At 36.3% G+C, this 24,781-nt stretch overlaps 1 protein-coding gene across 3 annotated transcripts in view; it reads left to right on the forward strand.

Moving 5' to 3' along the window:
* SS18 (SS18, nBAF chromatin remodeling complex subunit) overlaps nt 1-24,781 on the forward strand; it is a 90,053-nt gene that overhangs the window by 45,083 nt on the left and 20,189 nt on the right. For all 3 annotated transcript variants that reach the window (XM_023510177.1, XM_003784774.3, XM_023510176.1), the window contains exon 5: nt 3,288-3,509. In XM_023510177.1, the coding sequence (XP_023365945.1) occupies nt 3,288-3,509 (222 nt within the window). The remainder of the gene's footprint in view (nt 1-3,287; nt 3,510-24,781) is intronic.

The raw sequence follows: 24,781 nt of genomic DNA on the forward strand, positions 1-24,781 counted from the left end.
CGCTTAAGCCCAGGAGTTGGAGGTTGCTGTGAGCTGTGATGCCATGGCACTCTACCCAGGGGGTGACAGCTTGAGGTTCTGTCTCAAAAAAAAAAAAAAAAGAAGAAGAAGAAGAAGAAAATGCCTATAAATATATTTACAATGTATAAATTAAAGATACATATGCTTTAAAATTTGATAGTTACTGCCAAATTGCATGTAACAACTATGGTAATAGAGTATTCTGAGGATGTTTGTATACTTAATTTTACCAGTGTGCTTTAAACCTTGAAAACTTTTCTTTTGCAGATTAGTGGTTACCCTGGTTCTCCAGATTTATGAACTTCTTTTAGCATTTCTTGAAAGATGGGTCTCATTGTAGTGAATTCTCTCAGCTTTTGTTTGTCTGGAGAACACTATCTCTCCTTCATATCTGAATGATAATTTTCTTAGATACAGTATTCTTGGCTGGAAGTTTTTTTTTTTTTGTTTGAGACCTATAAAAATGTCATTTCTACTCCCTCCTATTCTATATATCTTTGGAGAAGTCTGTGCCAGACAAATTGGAACTCCTTTATATGCTATTTGCTGCTTTTCTCTACCTGTCTTTCGTAAGGCTCCTTTCTTTGTCTTTGACTTTTGAGAGGGTTTTTTTAGACAGAGCCTTAAGCTGTCGCCCTTGGTAGAGTGCTGTGACATCACAGCTCACAGCAACCTCCAACTCCTGGGCTCTAGCAATTCTCCTGCTTCCACCTCCCAAGTAGCTGGGACTACAGGCGCCCACCATAGTGCCCGGCTATTTTTTGGTTACAGCCGTCAATGTTGTTTTGTGGGCCCAGGCTGGATTTGAACCCACCAGCTCAGGTGTATGTGACTGGCGCCTTAGCCGCTTGAGCTATAGGGACTGAGCCTTTTTTTTCTTTTTTTTTTTTGGAGATAGAGTCTCTCTTTGTAGCCCTCAGTAGAGTGCAATGGCATCACAGCTCACAGCAACCTCCAACTCTTGGGCCCAAAGTGATTCTCTTGCCTTAGCCTCCCAATTATCTGGGACTACAAGTGCCTGCCACAGTGCCTGGCTATTTTGATTGCAGTTGTCATTGTTGTTCAGCAGGCCCTGGCTGGGTTTGAACCTGCCAACCCTGGTGTAAGTGGCTGGTGCCCAAACCACTGAGCTACAGGCACTGAGCCGACTTTTGAGAGTTTTGAGTTAACACTGGTATTCTAAGACCTTTCCTGTCCCTGGATATTTATGTCTTTCTTAAGTTTTGGAAAGTTTTTTGTTCTTATTTCTTTGAGTAAGCTTTTTACCACTTGCTCTTGCTCAGTTCCCTCTTGAACACTGGTAATTCTTAGATTTGTTTTTTTGAGGTAGTTTTCTTTATCTTACGGTCAGTTGTTCCTTTTTTCCCCCCTTTTTTTCTCTCACTGTATATTCAGATAGCCAGTCTTTGAGCTTACTGATTCTTTTCTCTGCTTGATCATTCTGCTGATGGTAGCCTTCTAAAGAGGTCTTCAGTTCAGCAAATGTATTTCTTAATTCCAAGATTTCTGCATTTTTCCCCAATATTTTTCTTAAACTTCTCTGATAAATTTCTGAATTGCTTTTCTGTGTTGTCTTAGAGATCACCGAGTTTCCTTAAAATTGCTATTTTGAAGTTTTGTTCAGAGACTTCATGTGATTTTGGAGACCACTGAGTTTCTTTCAAACTGCTGTTTTGAATTCTTGGTACACCTCACAAATCTCATTAGGGTCAGTAAGTGAACTTTTACTTTGTCCTTTTTAGGAGGTCATGGTTCCCTGTTTGCTGCTGGTTTTGTTTTTAAGGTATATGTTTGCTAAACAAATTTTTGCCACTAGGTCACTTCTTTTCAGCTCTAGTTAACACTTTAAGCCCAGATTCACCTTGGTTCTAGTAAATGGTCAAAGTGCTAATTGTCCTGAATGGAGAGGGGGCCCCAAATGGATTATTTGGGCAGGATGGGAAGGCTGGGGATAGTGGGTCATGCCTGGGGGACCTGTTGAATTTACTTCCTGTAGTGTGCTGTTGAACATCTCCTTTGGCCGTGTCTTCAGTGTTGGGGATGGTAGTCCCACCTTCTTAGTTTGTCTCTACCTGTCTACAAGATAGTCAAGATGCTGCCTGCAAGCCAAGGCAAGGATAAGTTTCCTGCCACGGAACACAAGGAGGTGGAGAAGCTGATATGCCACTTCAGCTTCACTTTTTCCAGTTTAGAAACCATGGTGGAGGAGAGATTTTCTCCTGCCGTTGGTGCCCCGCAGAACCAGGGTTTGAGGATGAGGGGGAGTGGTGGTTTTGCAAATGTGAAAGTTTGATTTTTCTACCGACTACTCAGAGTTTTCCCACTACTCTGTGGTCCCATTCTCATACCTAAACTCTGGGTTATTGCTGGTGGGGACCTAGGCACTGTATATTGTGTTTGGCTTTCTGTTAGGGAGAGTAAAGCCACTTTGCCTCTGTGCTGTGATCTGTGTTTGAACCCCAAACAGGCTCTATATAAATCCCAGTCTGGAGTATAGTCAGCTCTCCATGTCTGTGGGTTCTGCATATGTGGATTCAGCCAGCCCTGGATAGAAAATAATTTTATCTTTTTATTTTGGGGTTGGTTTGTTGGTCATGTTTATAATTTTTTTGTAGTCTAATTCATTAATACTTTATGCTCTGAGTTTTCAGTCATACTTAAGAAGACTCTTCCATTCCAAGATTATTTAAAAAATTCCCTTTTGTATATTTTTTTGTATCCTTGTTTTCTTCTTTTATAATGTTTAAATTTATCAATATGGAATTAGTGGAAGGAATGAGATAGCAATCCAACTTGGTTTTTTCCAGATGGCTACCCAGTTGTTGTAATACCATTTACCAAATTAGTTTTCTTTTGCCAGTGATACTTAATATTAATGTTATTATCATTTACTTAACTATGTATTTGGGTTTATTTTTAGACTATATGATTTGTCAATCTGTAAGTCTATTCATTTATGTTCTAGTATTTATACTTTTAATTACTCTAGCATTATGATATATTTTGCTGTCTTATAAAGCTAGTTCTCCATTATTTTTTTTTACAATGTTTCTGGCTTTTCAAGAGCATCAGTTTCTTAATCTGTAAAATGGGAATAATATCTATCTCACAATATTTGCTGCCATTTGTTTACTTTGATGAAAAATTAAAGTTATGGTTTATTATTGTTATTATCATGATGCAAAAAAAAAAAAGCCTTTTAAGGCACTTTTGTATGGACCATCTGTTTAACTTTCAATTTTGGTTCTCATCATTTTTCTTCAAAGGGCCTAACCATATGCCTATGCAAGGACCTGGACCCAATCAACTCAATATGACAAACAATTCCATGAATATGCCTTCAAGTAGCCACGCATCCATGGGAGGTTATAACCATTCCGTGCCATCATCACAGAGCATGCCAGTACAGAATCAGATGACAATGAGTCAGGGGCAACCAATGGGAAACTATGGCCCCAGACCAAATATGAATATGCAACCAAACCAAGGTAACTAACTAAGCTTTGTATCTCTTAACTAGAGTGCCATTATTAGCCTTTGAAAGTAAAGTGATTGTATCAAATTCTTAGCTGATTCATAAAAATGTAAGTTTTGAGTAAGTAAAAATCATTTCCATAAAAAGGTAATGTTGAATTTGAAACTAGTTTAAATTTCTCTCTTTTACATTTACAAATTAAATTGCTCCCTTTAATCTTTTAAACTGTGTCTTTTAGGCATTTTTGGGGGGGGGGGAATGCTGTGTTGTTGAATTGTTTTTTAAAGCCAATTAATGAATACCCAAATATATTTGGCTTAAAGCTAGAAAATGAGAAAATAATAATTTTATCTTTATAAGTACAACCTCTTTAAAAAAGTCTGCCCTACAGTACACTTTACTTACAAGGATGTATTAATTTATATGAATTTCTCTTGACTATTATGGGTGTTTTTGATACTGTGTATTAGCACTGAAAGGTAATTCTAAAATAATTTTCTATTAGAATGCTCAGTAGAGGTGCTGCTGTACTCTTGTCTTAGAGTGATGTGAGTCCATTAAAATTTATTACCAATCTCAGAGAATAAAATTGTTATAATGTTTCTCTTTTATGTATTCTGTGAGTAATAACTAAAAGCCAGGAAGTGGAGCACTGTTCTGCTAATTGTCTATTAAAACATTTGGCATATTGCCAACTTAAAGCTATTTCATGTACAAAATGTGCTGAGATTAAGAGTGTAAGATAGAATTAAATGTATTTGTAATAAAATTTCTTAGATTTTTATTATAAAAAAAATCCCTGAAATGTACCCAGATAAAGAAATAAATGTTAATCTGTTGATAATTATTTATGAAGTAATACAATTTTACTTAACAAAAAATATTAAGAGATTTTTTTATAATTTTGATGGTTACCCTGAAAACAAAGGAATATAATAAAATAAGTTGTCAATCATGTAGCTTTCTAAAACTGATACTAGCTCCATTTATTTTTTACCCTAAATTATTTAGTGCCCATGGTGGAAATTGTTTATTTTCTTTTTATTAGGTCAATTAAAGTTTCAAAACAACAGCAAGATGCAGTCAGTGCTAGATCAGAAAGGATTTCAGATGTTTCTCCATACAATTTGGTTACCAGGAGAAAGAGCAAGAAAATTGATAATGATTCTGACAGCAGTTACAGTAATGATGGCACACTTCTTAGAAACTTATAGTTAAGAAAAGGTATGGTGTGTACAAAAATGGATGTTGCTGCAGCATAGTTCGATATGATACAAGATTTGAAGAAGAAAAAAGTAATGCATGCAGCAGTGTGCATGTAGAAAATAGTTATTTTTGGAGAAAAGTGTTGAGGTGCTTATACAAATTTTTTGCCCTAAGAAAAAAAAAGAAAGAAAAGAGAAATTTTTTGCCTCAGACGTAGGGACCAACTGTTTAAAAATGTCATATTTTGTAAGAATGTACAGGTTTTCTCTTTATTATACTGCAGTAATTATGTTTTTGCTTCGTTCTCATTATTTGTGAATTTCTTAATAGAAAGTAGAGACTGTACAAAAAAATGACAACGTAGATATCTAATTTGAAGAAGTAAAAGATACTTTTCAAAAATAAAGTAAGCCAAAAATCATCGAGGAAATTTTTGTTATTTTAAAAATCAGGACAAATGAAAAGAATTTCATTTACATTTTGATATTTCAGATGACATCAGACATGTTCAGGGTAGTATGGCTGTAGATTAAATTTTATTTTATATATTTATTTATTTATTTATTGAGACAGAGTCTCAAGCCGTTACCCTGAGTAGAGTGCTGTGGCATCACAGCTCACAGCAACCTCCAACTCTTGGGCTTAAGCGATTCTGTTGCCTCAGCCTCCCAAGTAGCTGGGACTACAGGTACCCGCCATAATGCCCAGCTGTTTTTTGGTTATAGTCATCATCATTGTTGTTTGGAAGGCCCTGAGCTGGATTCAAACCCTCCAGTTCTGTTGTATGTAGTTGGCACCCTACCTGCTGAGGTACGGGTGCTGAGCCTAGACTAAATTTTATTTCAGAATTAAAAATACAGAAAATTACAGTCACAAAAAAAGGGTAAGTTTTACAGTGTTCTGGGCAGCATCTACTTTCTTAACCATTTAAATTTCTTATAAAAGTATTTTAATTTTGTGGGCGGTACCTGTGGCTTAATGAATAGGGTGCCGGCCTCATATATGGAGGGTGATGGGTTCAAACCCGGCCCCCGCCTAAAGCTGCATTAAAAAAAAAAAAAAAAAAAGGCATTTTAATTTTGTGTATTACCTGTTGAATGAAAAAGTTGTTTATTATGATGAAGGTTTTATTAATGAAGTTTTCATACACATTTTATTATAAACAACTTTTATAGATATATTTTACAAAAATAAGCTGCATATTTTATGTTAACCATTTTTTTGTTTACACCTAAATAGGTGGAAGAAATTAGAGGATACTGTATTTTAAAGTTTTCTTTTTTTTAAGAAAGCTTGAAAAGTTAAAAGACTGTAAAAGAAAATACTTTTGATTTTAAAAATTTAAAAGACTATAAAAACACTTTGGATTTTGATTGCATTTGTTGAGATATTAATAACTCTTCTTTGAGTTAAGATACAAGTCAAAAATCTTCCTTTGAATAGACCCCTACTTTTGCATATTTATCTTTTCATCAAGAAACCATTTTTTATTAGTGGCGTTTACTAGTCAAGGAAAAGAAATATTTGAGGAATGTCTTAGACTAAAACTTGGTCAAGTGACAAAATGAAAAAAGACTAATTCAGAGAACTCTATTTTAAAAAGAAACAGTTAAATGGCAATTAATTAGTATTTTAATTGTATTAATAATTATTATTTTAGTGATATTTATGGAAACTAACTGATTACATGGTGGTAGTAGTAGTTTTCTAAACAAAACATAGTAGGTTAAGGTCTAGTGCATTCTTTCTATTAGTTTTGATGTGGCTTTGGTTTTTATCCTCCTTTTGCAAACTGGTGCAAGAATTCTTTTCTTTCTTTCTTGTCTCATTACCTACCATGTTCTCTCAACTTGGAAAATGAATAAAGAGGTGAAGGCAGTAAGCTGTCTAAAAATCTCATCATAATTTAGGAGTCTCATTGAAATTAAAGGATTGATACTTCCCATCACAATTTATCATTTAGATTATTTTTAAAAAATGAGAAATGGTCTTCTAACTTAAGGGGTTGGCTATTACATAATAAGATATACTGTGTACTACTGTTAAAGAAGGATATTATTTCTAGTAACTGAATTATATTTCAAGCTTTCTTGAAAAAAACTCAGAATTATAGAATATTTTTGGATTTCATTAATTCTTTTTTATTTTATTTTTTATTAACATTTATTTTGGTTTATTTGCTCTTTTATTAAGTCATATATGCATATATCATGAATACATTTATGCCTCTGTGGGATTCAATGTGTTGATTTTTTTTGTACAAATTGGAGTGCTTACATTCAACTAATTAACATAGCTTTCACCTCATTTACTTAATCACAGTGTTAAGACATTTGTATTCTATACTTGATAGATTTGACTTGTACCCTTGCAATAAGCTCCATAGGTGTGGTCCCACTATTTACCCTCCCTCTATCAAATCACCCCCCTCCCTTCCCATCTCTCTCCCCTTCCCTCCTTCATTATTCTTTAAAAGGTGTTGTTAGCTTTTTAATGAAAAAAAATTTTTAAACTAGTACAAAGACTAATATAACAAAAGCATGCAGACCTATCCTTGAAATATTATCATTTTGAACCTTAAGAGTAAAACTTGTGTACAGAGTAAACCACTATCTTCTTACATAAACTTACTTATATATAATGTATGACAACTAGGTTTGTGAAGTTGCCATCCTGTGCTTATGTTGGCAGCACTGTATAAACTCAGTAAGGTTGGATAAGGTTAGTATATCAGTGTTCAAAACTGTGTTTTTGTCAATAAGCGATGATTTCTTTCTGAGTGGTGTTCGTGTTGTAATGTGTTTCTGTGTGCTGTTGCGAGAATGCTAGAGCTTGAAATAGAGAAATGAATAAACATTATGTTTCTTGTTAAACTTGGCAAGAGTAGAAGTGAAATCAGGAACATGTTAGTCCAAGTTTATGAGGATAATGCCATGAAAAAAACAGCAGTGTACAAATGGATTAAATGTTTTTCTGAGGGGAGAGAAAGCATCACTTGATGAAGGGAGGTCAGGGTGGCCAGTAGTGAGCAACTGACAGAAACATTGCAGAAATTCGAGTTGTGCATCAGAGTCAGTGGCTTACTGTGAGAAGCATAGCAGACCAAGGAAATACCGATGGATTTAATAGTCAGGAAATACTGATAGAGAAATAGTCAGGAAATCATAATCAAAAATCTTGGCACGAGGCTCTGCACCCGTGGATCAGTGGTTGCACCACTGATGGCCACATGCACCAGGGCTGGTGGGTTCGAACTTAGCCTGGGCCTGCTAAACAACAATGATGACGGTAACAACAACAAAAAAATAGCTGGGCATTGTGGGGGGCACCTGTCATCCCAGCTACTTGGGAGGCTGAAGCAAGAGAATTGCTTAAGCCCAAGATTTTGAGGTTGCTGTGAGCTGTGACGCCACAGCAGTCTACTGAGGGCAACATAGGGAGACTCAGTCTCAAAAAAAAAAGAAAAGAAAGAAAATCTTGGCATGAGAAAGATATGTGCAAAAATAGTCCTGAAGGACCTCATGCATGAACAAAAGCAAAGGATAATTAAAGTTTGCCAAGACCTTTTGGAAAGACAAGATGATGTTTTGGGTACTTATCACTGGTTATGAAACATGGGTGTACCAATCCAAGCCTGAAACAAAGCCTCCAAGTGCACAATGGAAGTCAGCTGATTGGCCATGACCAAAAAAGTTCTGTCAGTCCAAATCAAGAGACAATACAATATTGTTTATCTTTTTTGATATTAGAAGGATTATTCATTATAAATTTGTACCAACTGGACAGACCATTAAACAAGTTTACCATTTGGAAGTACTGAAAAGGCTGAGTGAAAAAGGCAAAAAGGACCTGAACTTTGCTCCAGCAGCTCCTGCCTCCTATATTACCATGAGGCAACAGCTCACAGGGCAGTATCTGTAAGGGAGTTTTAGTCAGTTAACAATTATATTGAAACACTCTGCTTACTCAACTGATCTGGCTTCCAATGACTTTTTTCTTTACCTGAAGATCAAAGACATATTGAAAGGGATATATTTTAATGACATTCCTTAAATCAGGGAATTAATTACAGTGACAGCTCTAATGGCCATTCCAGAAAAAGAATTCCAAAATTGTTTTGAGGGTTAGACTAGGTGTGGGCATCAATGCATAACTTCCCAAGGAAATACGAAATACTTCTAAGCTGACTATAGTGATACTCAACAAGGAGATGCATAGCACTTTTTCTGAGATTTTAATTGTCAGGCCTCATAGGGCATAAACACTACTAGAATTTGAAAAGCTCTGAAAAGGCAGTAAGTCTGTCTGTTTTACTCACTGCTGATACTTTGTGCCTAGAGCAATGGCTGAGAGTGGGCATACAGAATCTGTTTCTTCAATGAATACAGATTGGGACTAAATGTCATATGATAACTTGGAAAGACAGTTATTGCCTTAAAGATGTATATTTAATGAAGCAACAGGCATAGTCATTAGAGTATGAAAAGTCAAATTAGAATAGAGAGGCTTTCTGAAGATGGCCAACAGTTATATTTGATAGATATATGTGTATCTTTCATTCCCAGGCATAGTAACTTTCCTCATTCAACAGAATTTTACTAATTGTATATTGAAAATATAGGAAGTTTTACAAACTGTTATATTTATGTTAAAGAATATACATAGTATTTCAGACTAGGCACATTGGCTCACATCTGTATTCCTAGCACTCTAGGAGGCAAGAGGATCATCAGTTGAGGACAGGAGTTTGAAACTAGCCTGAGTGAGAGAAAGACCCCCATACTAAAACAAAAAAAGAAATTAGCTGAGCATGGTGGTCCATGCCTTTAGTCTAAACTACTTGAGAGGCTGAGGCAGGAGGATGTCTTGAGCCCAGGATTTTGAGGTTGTAGTGAGCTGTGATAATGCTGCTGCACTCTGGCCTCCAAAAAAAATGGACTTTACAAGTTTGATGTGTGTTAATTCTACAGACTTGGATTTAAGTGGTGGCCCTGTTAGCTTACTATTTTTGGAATTTTTGACTAAATTACTTAATTTCTCTAAGGAAGATTAAATGATGCATGTAGAAATCCTGACTCAATTGTTTGTGTAATTTATATAAAATCTGTTGATTGGAATAATCAAGGATTTTTTTCTTTCTTTTCTTGGAGACAGAGCCTCAAGCTGTCACCCTGGGTAGAGTGCCCTGACATCACAGCTCACAGCAACCTCCAACTCCTGGGCTCAAGCGAGTCTCCTGCCTCTACCTCGCAAGTAGCTGGGATTATAGGCACCCACCACAATGCCTGGCTATTTTTTGGTTGCAGCGTCACTTTTGTTTGCCAGGCCCAAGCTGGATTCGAACCCACCAGCTCAGGTGTATGTGGCTGGTGCCTTAGCAGCTTGAGCCACTGGCGCCAAGCCAAGGATTTTTTTTTTTTAATGAACATAAAAATTTGAGATTGGTTTAACAGCTTTTATCTTTTTTTCAGCCACAGCATCTAGTTTATTTCTGGTTTTAGTTTTTTTTGAATAGTATTAATTAATTTATTTGGCCAAGTTGCAAATGACAATACTGGAAAATTATTGTGCTTTCTATCCATGTGCTCTTTGGTTAGAATGATTCAGAAGCTTGATATTAGGGAAGTAGGACCTTTTTCTTTCAGTACCTAAACTGATCACATTCATTATATAAGTTTGAAAGGAGTATACATTGTCACAACTTGCAGTATTATATTTCCTTTTATTATTGTACAATGGATTATTATCTCATAATAGCTGTACCAAGCAGAGGTGCTTAAATTTAGCATTTAATTGTGCATGTGTCCTGTGGTAGTGTAGTTTCTTCTGCTTTTTGTTATCAGTATAAATAGATTGACTTCATGTTTTATTTTTTCACTTTTTATTTATTTTTTATTTATTTATTTTTATTTATTTATTTATTTATTTTTGAGACGGAGCCTCAAGCTATCCCCCCTGGGTAGAGTGCCATGGCAGCACGCTCACAGCAACCTCCAACTCCTGGGCTCAAGCGAGTCTCCTGCCTCAGCCTCCCAAGAAGCTGGGACTACAGGTGCCCGCCACAACGCCTGGCCATTTTTTGGTTGCAGCCATGATTGTTGTTTGGTGGGCCCGGGCTGGGGATTCGAACCCGCCACCTTAGGTGTATGTGGCTGGCGCCTTAGCCGCTTGAGCCACAGGCACCGAGCCTTATTTATCTTTTAAATGTCTGAGATTTTATTTAACATAGACTTTGTTTGTTTGGGACATAATCTCTGTTGCTCGAGGGTGGAGTATTGTGGCATCAACTTTAAACTCTTGGGCTCAAGCAATCCTTCTGCTTCAGCCTCCTGAATAGCTGGGACTAAAGATGCCTGTGATGATGCCTGGCTAGTGTTTTTTTTCTTTTTCGTACAGATGGGATCTCGCTCTTGCTCAGGCTGGTTTCAAACTCCTGAGCTCAAGCAATCTACGCACCTTTGGCCTCCCAGAATCCTAGGATTATAGGCGTGAGCCACTGTGCCTAGCCTGACTTCATTATTTAAATGGTAGCATTCTTTATGTGGCTGTACCACAATATATTTAGTAAAATCATATCCAGTTTTTGATAGATGTTTCTAGTCTTTTACTGTTACAAATACTTTTAGAACAAACATCTTTGTGCCTGTATCTTTTGAGTACTTGTGCAAGATTTTTTTTTTTTTTAATCGGGACAGAGCCTCAAGCTGTCGCTCTGGGTAGGTTGCTGTGGTGTCACAGCTCACAGCAGCCTCAAACTCTTGGGCTTAAGTGATTCTGTTGCCTCTGCCTCCCAAGTAGCTGGGCCTATAGGTGCCCACCACAACGCCCAGCTATTTTTGTTGTTGTTGTTGCAGTTGTCATTGCTGTTTTAGCTGGCCCAGGCCGGGTTCAAACCATTGGTGTATATGGCTGGCGCCCTATCCTCTGAGCTGTGGGCACCACCAATGTCAAGATTTTTATAGGATTAAGTCTAGAGATAGAATTGTTGGGATAAAATGTATGAATACTTAAAATATTTGAGGGACAATTGCCAAGTTGTTTCAGTAAAGGTTGCATGTGGTCACATTCCTACGTAGTATGCACATTCTTATTCTACTATATATCTAGTAGAATATATACTATATATTCAGTATTTAACCATATACTCAGTCTTTCTAATCTTGGCTAAACATATAGGGAGAAAATGTAATCTTGTTTCAATTTGTATTTTTTTTTTTTTTTTTTTTTGAGACAGAGCCTCAAGCTGTCCCCCTGGGTAGAGTGCCGTGGCATTACAGCTCACAGCAACCTCCAACTCCTGGGCTCAAGCGAGTCTCCTGCCTCCGCCTCCCAAGTAGCTGGGACCACAGGCGCCCGCCACAACGCCCGGCCATTTTTTGGTTGCAGCCGTCATTGTTGTTTGGCGGGTCCGGGCTGGGGACTCGAACCCGTCACCTTAGGTGTACGTGGCTGGCGCCTCAGCCGGTTGAGCTATAGGCGCCGAGCCAATTTGTATTTGATTATTAGTGAAGATGCTTAACTTTATATGCTTACTTGCCACTTGCATGTTTTCTGTGAATTTCCTGTTTGTTATAGATTCTGTGGTTTAATTTTATTAATATGAAGAGGTTCTTTATAGATTATAGATGAAAGCTATTCACCTAATGTGACTTTCATATATGAAAACATTTTGTTAGTTTTAGGAGATGGGAATTTAACTATTTAAAATGGTTTGTTTCAGTGGCAGGATTCTGATAATGGAAATGTAATTTTTGTAAAAAGAATATAATTATTTATATTAGGACTTTGATCCAGCATTTGCTAAGCATTTGCTATTTTGTGGTCCAGATAGATTTTGATAATTATTGCGAAATACTTTGGCAGATTTAACATGCTTAGTAGGACTTAAAAGGTCTGAGACGTTTTACAGTAAAGAAACTGATTGCTTTTAATTACCATGAATATATTACACCATGACTCTCTTTTCTTTTTTGACATATTACTTATCAAAAATAAGAGCTGATATTTAGTGAATGCCCTTTAGTCCAGGGACTATATTGAAATGCTTTATTTGAATTTAATTCTCATAGCATTTTTGAAATAATAGTACTGCTGTTATCCTCATTCCATGCATGAAAAAACAGATATCCTATGGAATACAGGCAGGTCTCGCTTTGTGCAGTTCTGATATGCATGAATTTCAGTTAACTCATTTAGTTAAATAACACCTGTTACCCCAACACCACCATTCAAATTTTGGTTACCATGGTATGTTAACTGTGAGTAATTGCATAAAGTACAACCTTAGCTGCTATCTGTTCAATTTATAAATCACTATGTAAATAACAGATGCCTGCATGATTAGCGACGACTCATACCACTTTCAGAATTTGTCAGTGATTGGTCACTGTTTATCTGTCAGTTCATGTACCTATAGCAAAGCTTATAGTTCTGTTGCTTCCTTTGCTCCCAGCAATAAACCTATGTGATATTTTACAAACTTGGATATTTGAAAGAGAGACTTGGCCAACAGCAATAAAAATGTGACAAAGAAATGAAAAGTGATAGTGCTGGAAATCCATTGGATTTACATTGGAGATCCATATCCAATGTAAATAGAGTTATAGAAGAAATTGCTGGCCATAGGAATGTTGACACTGCTGCCATTTGAGAGAATCTAGATATGCACTGCAGGTGCTTAATGAAGGCAAACTCATTGATACAAATAAGAAAAGTGGTTGTGATGAAAAAGATGAAGATGCTACAGAGGAAGAGACCAGCAGAATACTGATGGGTGCATGTGGGAATACTTAAGGGAGGAGTCATATCTTGATGTGCTTGCATTACTTGTACTAATGATTTTATAAGTTTGAAACCGATATTCAATTATTAATTGTTAGTTAATTAGAAATGTTATTAGGACTAGGGAACAAAGTTTAGACAAAGGGAGACAGTTATAGGTATTTCGATTCAGACCCATTTTCTTGGCTTTGAGCACAAAGTGCGAGATCCTGTCACTTTAATATTTCTGAAGCCTAGCGTGTTATATGCGCCCCCCCCCCCCCAGCTGCAGTGCAACAGCTGGCTGGAGGCCTTGAAGCTGCTTTCTGCCAGGGCAAGGCTGTGTCCTCTGAGGGAATGGTTTTTGGATATTAAGAATGTGAATTCTTTAAACTTTGTCCAACTCAGGAAGACTTACTTCAGACCAGATAAAGAGAGGAAAGATCTCTTTTCTTCTGTCACCTTGATTGGGCCAGAGGAGTCTGTCTGTTTGGACATAGCGCTGTCAGAGTATTAAAACATCACATCTATGGTGTGTGACTGTGGGTCAGCTAGGATTTGGTCCTTGAGTCAGCTTCTGATTGGCTTCCTTATCAAGACTGTGTTTACATTAAGACCATAATACTTCGAAGCAGTAAAAAGTAACAAGTAAATCTATGCAATTAATGTAATCACCTGTAGAATTAGTCTAGTTAGCCAATGCAAGCGCAGCAAGAACCATGATGGATTGTTTGCCTTGCTTTCATGAGGTTTACAACTGTAACACTGATTATGAAATAAATACAGAGCTAGCTTGGTACTCAGGGTGGCATACTGGAAGCCTCACGAGGAAGTGCGTGCCGACACCTGAGCCCTGCTGCTCTTAAAACTATCTCATTGTCTGTGTCTATATTTGTCTGTATTTCTTTATATTAATATTCTATAACTCCTACTAATAATTTTCCAGTCTCCTGACACCACCAGGCCACAAGGAAGTAAACCCACTGTGTATCGAGGCTGGTCCCCAGTATGATCTCAGGTTAAAGAAAGTCTTGGGGATATTTCATAACATTGAAAGTACAAAGGATAAATGTTGGAAGTTGATCCAAACAATCCTTCTGAGTATGACAGTTTGCTAAGCTATGGAAAAGATGCTTACTCTCAAATCACCAGTTATACTATTAGGAGAACGGAACCACTGTTCAAACTACTTTTGAGAAAATTTTTACAAAGAATTAAAACTTTAACTTACTATTTAACTTACTATTTTTATTGTTTTATTATTTATTTGTTTGTTTATTTATGAGACAGAGTTTCACTTGGTCACCCTTGCTAGAGTGCCATGGTGTCACAGCTCACAGCAACCTCAAACTCTTGAGTTTAAGTGATTCTGTTGCCTCAGCCTCCCAAGTAGCTGGAACTATAGGAGCCTGCCACAACGCCTGGATATGTTTTAGAGACAGGGGGGTCTCACTATTGCTCAGGTTGGTTTTGAACTCGTGAGAGCTCAGGCAGTCCACCTGCCTTGGCCTCCCAGAGTGCTAGGATTACAGGCATGAGCCAGCACACCTGGCCCAGGATTTTAAATTTTAAAGTGTTTTCTTTTTCAGAGATGGAGTTTCGCTGTGTTGCCCAGGCTGGCCTCAAGTGATCCTTGTGCCTTAGCCTCTCCAGGAGCTAGGATTATAGGTGCAAGCTACAGTGCCCAGCCTTAAAACACTTTCAGTGTTTCTAATGTTTGAAATTAAAATGAACCAAGTATTTTTTCCATTTCTCTATGCATTTGTAACTGACAGTAATAGAGTTTTTTGATATTTTGGAAAAAAAATTGTAAAGGCCATGGAATAATGTACCATTAATTAATGTCATTTTCCATGATTTCAGCTTTCATAGTCATTTATTCAGCCCCAGACTGTTTTGCAAATTGAAGACTGTAAAGTTCTATAGAATACATTTTGGGAAATGCTAATAAGTTCCTAATTTTATATGAATGTTATCAGCAAAAGAACTTCCTATTTCTTTTAAGAACCCATATGAAGTACAGATATGTCTGATAATGACTGTTACTATGTAAGTAATATGCAGAGTAAAGGGAAAGAGAAAAATGTGATATGTGCTATTTTAGGGTGGTGAGCAGACATCTGGAAAATGAGCATTGCACAGACAAAAGGAATAGTATGCTATGGCTACAGCATACTTGGTGCATTTGAAGTGTATAGCAAGGAGACAGCCTAACCAGAGCTGATGCGTGAAGGTGGGGAGTCATAATAAGGTCCAAGGGATAGTGAAGGCTAGGCTGCGAAAGACCTTGTATTGTAGCCCATAAGGATTTTTTTTTTTTTTTTTTTTGAGACAGAGTCTCGTTTTGTTGCCCTTGGTAGAGTGTTATGGTGTCATAGTTCATAGCAATCTTAGACTCTTTGGGCTTAAGCGATTCTCTTACCTCAGCCTCCCAAATAGCTGGAACACTAGGCACCCACCTCAGTACCCAGCTATTTTTACAGACAAGGTGTCACTCTAGCTCAGGCTAGTCTGAAACATGTGAGCTCAGGCAATCCACCTGCCTCTGCCTCCCACAGTGCTAGGATTACAGGTGTGAGCCAGTGCGCCTGTCCCAGGATTTTAAATTGTATTCTGAGGGAGAGAGGGGATACTGCTAGAATGTTTGAGCACTGGAACAATATGATCTGACTGTCTGTTTCTGCAAAGATACCTTTGGCAGCTGTAACAGCTGAAAACAGGCTGTAGTTGAAGCAGGGAAATCTATTAGAAGGGTTTTGCTGTATTTGAGTAAGAAGTGATGGTGGCTTTGAATAGTGTGATACTTACGGAGGCAATTAGAAGTAGTCAGTTTGGAATATTTACTACACTTTTACTTTTCTTTGGGACAAAGTCTCACTTTGTTGCAGTGCAGTGTTAGAGTGCAGTGGTGCAATCAACGCATTGCAGCCTTGAGCTTCTGGCTCAGGGAGTCCTCTTGCCTCAGCCGCCTATGTAACTAGGACTATAGGCACAGACTACCATGCCTGGCTAATTTTTTTCTTATTGTTTTGTAGAGACAGGGTCTTCCTATGTTGCTTAAGGATTTTACCAAATATTTTGAGGGTAGAGCTGGCATACTATCTAGGATTTGCTGATAGATTGGATGTGGAGTACAGGAGGACAGCATTAAGGATTATTTTAAAGTACAGTACCTCTGTAATTGACCATATAAGGAACTGTAACAAACTGGTAAACATACAGAGATGGTCAACGTAAGGAACTAGGCCTATTATACTGATACGTACATGTGGTATATGTCTGGTCAATGAAAATTAGGTTAATTTCAGGTGGTCAGTATAGGGAGGTGGTCAACTATGGAGGTTCTGTATAGTAAATAAAATCTATGAGACATTTGGGATACCATCAGTGACCCAATCCTTGCATTATGGCCTTCCTAAAAGCAGCAGAGAAAGCGAAAAACACAGCAAGCTTATTTAATACAATAATGGCATCTGGGCATGATGGTTCATGCCTGTTATAAACAGGAGGACTGCGTGAGCCCAGGAGTTTGAGGTTGCTGTGAGCTAGAAATGCGGTGCATGTCTAGTCTATGAAAATTAGGTCAACTTAAGGAGGTAGTCAGCAGGCGAGCCACCATGGAGGTTCTTCTGTAATTGGATGAATGGTGTTGCCATTCCTGAAATTAAGAATCTGGGAGAGGGTGCCTGTCGTCCCAGGTACCGTACTTGGGAGGCTGAGGGAAGAGAATCACTTAAGCCCAAGAGTTTGAGGTTGCTGTGAGCTATGAAGCCACAGCACTCTACCATGGGCAATATAGTGAGATTCTATCTCAAAAAAAAAAAATGAATCTGGGAGAATAGCAATTTAGAAGTTTGGCTTGGCACCTATAAATTTGAGTGACTTACTGATAACCAGTAGATAGTTGGGTATGTTAGTTTGGAGTTAAGGGAAGAGGTCAGGGTATTTATTTAAAGCCGTGGTATTGAAAGAGATAACTTAAAAAATGAATAAAGATAGATAAGAGATCTGAAGTTGTAGTCCATGAGCCTTCCAATATTTTGACTTTGGGAACATGAGGAACTCCTTCTAGAAATATGTGTAAGACTGAGCAGGAGTGGCCAGTGAGTTAGAGGGAAGCCAAGAGAGTGTAATTATCTTAGAAAATAATTAAACAAAATGTTCTAAAACTTCGAGAATTATTAACTGTATTAAATTCTACTGATTGGTTAAATAAGAGGATTGAAAACCGACGTTTGGATCAAATGACCAAGATGGGCAATTTTGGTAGAATGATGGAGACAAAAGCCTGACCGGAATACGTTCTTGAGAAAAGGGGAAGAGATGCAAGTGGCAACAGTGAGTTAAGACAGTTCTTTTCAGGCACTTCATGATACAGGAAAATAAAAAACAGTTTAATAGCTGGAGGAAGATAGAAGGTCAAGAAAGATTTTTTTTAAGGTGGAAAGATAGTAAATCTTGTATGCATATGAGGGTTCCCAAGGAGAGTACTTTGAAACTGACTGTAGTGATAATTCAGCAATGAGGTATGTAGCACTTTTTCTAGGGTTAGTTTTTTAAACTTAGTTGTCAGACCTTGTGTTAATAGGAATGATTAGAGAAGAGAAATTGATGGGGGGAAGGACAATTGCAGAAACAGTGTATCACTCCCCAACACTACCCTCACCTCTGATACCAACAGTGTAAGTGTTTAGCTAACTGTGAAGTTACATGGGACGGTCTCCTATCTCTTCCATAAGTTTGGAAGGTCCCCAAACTACCCTCAGGTTTGATAATTTACTAGAAGTACTCACTGGGCTCACTGAGTTCTGTTACACTCAAAACAGTTACGATTTTCTGCAGGGAAGGGATACAGTTTAACATCAGCCAGGGGAAGAAGCACATAGGCCAGAATTTCAGGTACGATGTAGAAAATTTACAAATGAAGAAATTACTTGAAATATTTTATAGAGAAAATATTTATTCTATGAATATTTAATATAGAATAAAATATAGTGGGTGTGAATAAATGGGAATGATGTGTACTTCCATCTTTACTGGTAATAAAATTGGTTAATCTCTGCAATATTGCTAGTATTGCAGGTTTAGATTACAGTTTTAGGTATATTATAGTCATTACATTGTAGTAGACTTAGATGTTTTGTTATGCTTGATCAGTATTGCTAATAATGGGTGAGTTTTTAAAGACATGTTTTCCCCAATAACGTTTTTCTGGTTAAAATGAGCATTGCACATGTTTAATATGAAAATCTGGAAAATATAAAAAACATAGATAAAATAAAAATCACCTCTCATCTTGTTGTGTGAGTTTTCAGTTACTCTGTAGACAAGTCCTCTTAAGTATAGTAGACTATACTTAGGATCCTTGTAGCAGCAGTTTGATACTTGCAATTACATAATAATTTGTATATACTGTATGTGTTTAATTATTTTTCTCTAGACACTTCAATTTCAGGAGGTCAGGAACTGTGTCTTGTTTGGTCACTACTTTAGCTTATATGTTGACTGATGAGCTAGATACATATCCTCCTGCCATAACAAATTAGAAAACAGCGTCCTTCTGTATTGTCATCTAGGAACTGTCATTCCAGGAATGAAACAAGGCATTGTCCATACTGTCAGATAAGATAGGTTACTGTCAGTTATCCCAGGACATTTTGTGTTTGGGAAACAAAATACAGATGAATTTCAGTTTGGTAGATTATTCAGTTCTATTATTTTAAAACTTCTTAATTTTGAAATAATGATAGGGTCACAGAAGGTTGCTAATGTGTTATACAGTAGTGTACCCTTCCCCAATCAATTCTAATCCCTAGTAACCCCTAGTATCTTTTTCTACCTTTATATTATTTTGAGGATGTTGTGTAAATGGAATCATGCAATATGTGACCTTTTGAGATTGACTTTTTTTCATTCAATGTAATTAATACTCTTGAGTTCTTTGCAAGTTGTGTGTATCAATAGTTTAATGCTTTTAATTGCTGAGTAATATTCTGTGGTATAGATACACCATAGTTTGTTTAGCCTTTGACCTTTTAAGGGACATTTTGGGGTTTTTTTAGTTTTCAGTTGTACAAATAGAAGGGCTATAAATCATTGTATACATGTACATGTTTTTCATTCGGATATAAATTTCATTTCTCTGGGATAAATACTGAGGAGTATGATTGTTGGGCATTTGTTAAGTGTATGTTTTACAGATTACATTTTGATAAATATCCTAAGTCATGCTTATTTCCCTCAGATTTTTTTGCACAGGACAATTTCTTCTGTGCTAGATAGTTCATAACTTTTAGCTTTCATACTAAGTAACACAAACTAGATGTTCTAATGTAGCCCATCTCCTTAATTTTTTACCTGGGCAAGTTAGGGGCATTACTTTTACTACAGTTGTCACTTCTGCCCCATAAATCTAGAGGTCTCGGAGTTCATCCTACAGTAGATGTTTACAAGTCTTTTTGTTTTTGAGTTACATATATGTGATATACATACACACACACATATATATACACATATATACGTATTTAAGAGGGATCATTTTAAAGGGATTGTCTAATGTCTTAGCTGGATTTTTTTAAGCCACAGTTACATCCTCTTTCTACTTCTAAGTCACTAGAAAGATAAATGTATAATCTGGTTTTCAGACTAGTTTGTAAAAAGATAACCTGTGATTTAAAATTTATGTCTTAGAGAAATCCATTATTTCTTAAGTCAGCTACTGATATTTTGGGGTTGGATAATTAATTGTGGGGCAAGTCTTGTGGAATGTTTAGCTATATTTGTCCTTTTCCCACTAGGTGGCAGTAGCACCCCCATTCCAGTAATAGAAACCAGCAATGTTTCCGGACTTTGCTCAGTGTCCCCTGGGGTACAAAATCGCCCTTGTAAGAATCACAGATTTAAGAAATAGTTAATATGAGTAACTGCATATAAAAGTAGTTTATGTCACTAAGGAAACAAATGACATTAACAAAAGTTAATGATACTATTAATACCTTTTAATATTTTTATGAGAATTTCTCTAAAAAGTTCATGTTACAAAAAATTTAGTATCTTAATGAGAGTGGTTATTCTTTTTGATAGTTAGAATTATGGTTCCAATTTTTCATTGGTTGCTAGGAAACTCAGCTAAGTTTGTGCTTAGTTGTAGTGCCTTTACTAAGCTTCTGGGATAATCGTCCTACATTTTCTTAGTTACTTTGCTCTTGTTCTTTTATCCTTGGTATTATATCTAAACATATTATTACAAGCCACTTAAAATTCTTAATGTGGACAGGTGTACAATTTATGTAAGTAAATGACTACTTAGACAGTAAGTTAGCTAATTAGGTTTGTTGGAACACAGGGCTTTTTCTCTTGCACATAAATTATTAGCAATACCTTTCAGAGTATAAATGGGTCAGTTTGTGGTTGAATGGTTAAGGAACAAGTAGAAAAGTATGAACAGTAAAGGATGAAATATGAATATGAAAATAGGCCTGTTAAGGGTATTACCTATGCAGTTTCATGGTCTAATTGTTATTTTAACATACAGATATGGGGGAGGGTGAAGGAATTTCTTGTATTTTAGGATTTTTATCTTATGGTGATACACAACAACTGTTTTTATGGGAGATGACATGGAATAAGTATGATTTGGCTTTGGAGAGGAAGTATACATAATGGTAAAGAGCATGAGCTTTAGAATTCTCAGCATTTAGTAGCTATGCCTCTTTGGATTAAGATTCTTAATATTTGTAAGGGTTAAATCTTCTTATCTGTAAAATGACGTTGTGATAATAATACTGCCTGTTTCATGGGGCTTGGGGGAGGATAAGCTCTTAGCTTTGTGCCTGGCTCGTAATAAATGCTTATTAAATGTTAGCTGTTTTTAACTGTATTTTTAAATGATTAATGATAATGTTTATGAAGGTTAACTCTACTGGGTTGCATCTGAAGATGTGAATATATGCATGTATATGGATGTATATTGTGTGAATAATAGGTTTTTAAAGTCAAATCGTTAAAGATTCTTCACAGATTAATTAATGTTTTCTTATAGCTGAATCTTGAAAAGTTTATTTTGCTCTGATTGTAAGTTATCCTATGTGGTGACAATGCCTATCATTGTATCACCATGGCTCTTGGCCTGGGGTCTGGTACATAATAAACACTGAATAAATTTGATCTTTCATATAAAAAAAATTCTTCCTTTGACCACTGACTTAAGATAAAAACTAAATATTAACCATCTCATTGATGTAAGTAATTCCAATAATACAAAATATGATAATTTGGGGATATTTTAGATGTATTAAAAATAAAAGACATTTTATGGAATATCTATTAGAGTATAAAACTCAGAATGGGAAGAAATAAGTGTATGATAAGTATTTGTAATGTGTCCTTATAAAACACTTTAAAAAATATATTCTAGGTAATTAAAGCATTAATAGGGTCTTTGTGTATGTATTACATTTTGTAGTACATTTTTACATCAAAATGGCTTATGTAAAACATGAAAAATAACCTTTAAGCATGTAGTAATGTGTGATGCCATTGTTGGTAGAAAATGGTTATAATAGATTCATTTTTTAATGTTATTTTACTGTGTAGTACAAATTTTTAGAATGTATTTTGGGGTAACCTTTTGAGATGTAGCACTCTTATTTCCATTAATGTCTCTAGAGATGACATACATTGTATAGTGTATTTCATTATGATCAGGAAAATAATATGCTTCCTAAACAATCAGAATTGAAGTCATAAAGTCATATTTTTTTCTTTAATGAATAAGACTTGAAGGAAAATGATGAAAAATACCTTGTTTTAGTAGTGTGCTAGCTGATTCCATTCTTTCTCTGGTTTTAGGCTGGAGCCTGAGTGATGTTGGGATCCTCAGAGGGAGGGGGAAGTAACAGAGACTAAAAGAGGGATGGTAATTGAGCTCTTTGGGATTGGAAAGGCTGACGGTCCCAAAAGATAAACCACAGTGGTATTGTATTTTCTTTCTAGGATTTAAGCTACAATTACTTTTCTCCTTCAGAGCAAAGCTTAGAATTTTGTTGTTACATGTTTTTTTTTCTCTTGGCTATTAATGGTTTTGCCTTCATTTTAATTTTGGTTCCAATGCTTATTATATGCTTTAGTTGTCTAGTTACTTTCTGTTAAGACAAGAGGTCCTTAGACAGTGTTGGAGAAGAAAGGCAAGTCAAAACTTTCACTTACTGATGCCCAGTCAGGTTTCCTGTTAAATTATAAATATTAGCCTTCAATACTTTGGTTTATGTAAAATATATTCTTAAGTCGTAACCATAGTTAAATTAGTATTTTGGAAGTTTGCTTCTAAACTATGGACTTTATTAGAGTTTATTTTTGAGTAGAGACTAAAAATTAGTAAAACAGATGTACTTTGAAATCACATTTGAGATCTGTCTGGTTCCCAGTTGATGTCTTTTATCTGTATAATGTTGACCTTTGGATTCCTTGGCTAAAAACTTGAAAATTAGGCTCTTACTTCTGGCAGATGTTAGTAGCTTACAGAATGTGACTGTGAAGGCAAGTAACTGGTAGCATATGTGTGCATTCAGTGTGAAGTTCTCTTCCCCTTCACTCTTGGGGCTTGGGCCCCATTGTCTCTACTATTAAGAATTTATTTTCTTGTTGAAAGAAAGGCCCCAGAGTAACTTTTGAGAGGCTTATATTCATTACAAAATTAGAAGGAAGAAAGAATTTGAAGAAAAGTAGCACAGAAGGTGATTAGAAGGAGAAAAGGTTAGTGCTGATAAAGTACTTCTTCAGATGGAACAATTCTTCAGACTGGAAATCAGATGAAGTCTTCCTGCTTACATTGTTGCCGGTAGTTTTCAGTCAGTAATATGTAAGAAGAGGTTGTTTTTTTTGTTTGTTTATTTAAATCAACAATGAACTTTTGGCTCCTTGCATAGTTTTCCCTGTAAAACATTTCCAGACTTTTTAGTGTTTGCCTTTTGCACTTTCTTCTGAAATTATCCCCATGTCACTCAAGGGAAAGTATGTAGCTAGATAAGCAGTAAATTGGGAGATGACTCATATATGCTTCTGAGACAATAATAGTTATAATGTCAGAATGATGAGCTCCCCATACCCAAACTGGCCCACTGAACCTGTAAGGAGCTGCTTACTTTTACTGGCAACAGTAAAAATATATCACATGAAATAATCAACGATGGCCATAAATCCCATGTTATATTTAACCACTAACAACTGCCAGAAGTAAGGAGCCTAATTTTCAAGTTTTTATCCAGGGAATCCAAAGGTATATCCTATAATATATTTTTACTGTTGCCAGTGTGATACCATAGCAGTGGTAGTTGGGCTACCCCAGCATTATTCACTTTGGAAACTGCATAGTTAAGATTTCTGAGCTTATATAGCTTATTGCAGTTCTCTGACTCAGTGGTTTTTTTAGGGTTTGTTTTTGTGTATGTCTTTTAATTTCTTAAGAAACACTTTGATTTCAGTAATACCTTTTTACTTTATAATTCTTATAGTTGGAAAAGGGAAAGAAGAACCTTCATATTCTTGTCCTAAAATTAAATTTATGAAATTCTGCCAATGTTATTAAAGTAGAATTGCTGTAAGTTGACTGACCAAGGGATTGTAATGAATGGTCAAGATATGGAGGCGGTCAACATAAGGAACAAGACTCACCCCCCCCCCTTCCCTTCTTCATCCTAGGCTATAGTTGTGTTTCATTTTTCATATGCAAGTGTGAATGATTGTAAATTGGTTTCACAGTAGTACTGAGAACATTGGATATATATTTTTTCCATTCCTAAGATACTTTACTAAGAAGAATATTTTCCAGCTCCATCCATGTAAACATAAAAGAGGTAAAGTCTTCATTCTTTTTAATGCTGCACATATGGCATTCCATGGTATACATATACCACAATTTATTAATCCATTCATAGGTCGATGGGCACTTGGGCTTCTTCCATGACTTGGCAATTATGAATTGAGCTGCAGTGAACAATCTGGTGCAGATATCTGTGTTGCCAAATGATTTTTGGTCCTTTAGATATACACCTAGAAAAGGAATTGCAGGATTAAACGGCAGGTCTACATTTAGATTCCTGAGTGTTCTGCATACTTCCTTCCAAAAGGGATGTACTAGCTTGCATTCACACCAGCTGTGCAGAAGTGTTCCCTTTTCTCCACATCCACGCCAAACATCTGAAGTTTTGGGATCTTGTGATGTGGGCTACTCTTACTGGAGTTAGATGGTATCTCAGAGTAGTTTTGGTTTGCATTTCTCTGATGATTAATGATGATGAGCATTTTTTCATGTGTCTGTAG

The sequence above is a fragment of the Otolemur garnettii genome, unplaced genomic scaffold (genome assembly GCF_000181295.1).
Source record: "Otolemur garnettii isolate 467f Iridium unplaced genomic scaffold, OtoGar3 scaffold00012, whole genome shotgun sequence".
NCBI lineage: Eukaryota > Metazoa > Chordata > Mammalia > Primates > Galagidae > Otolemur > Otolemur garnettii.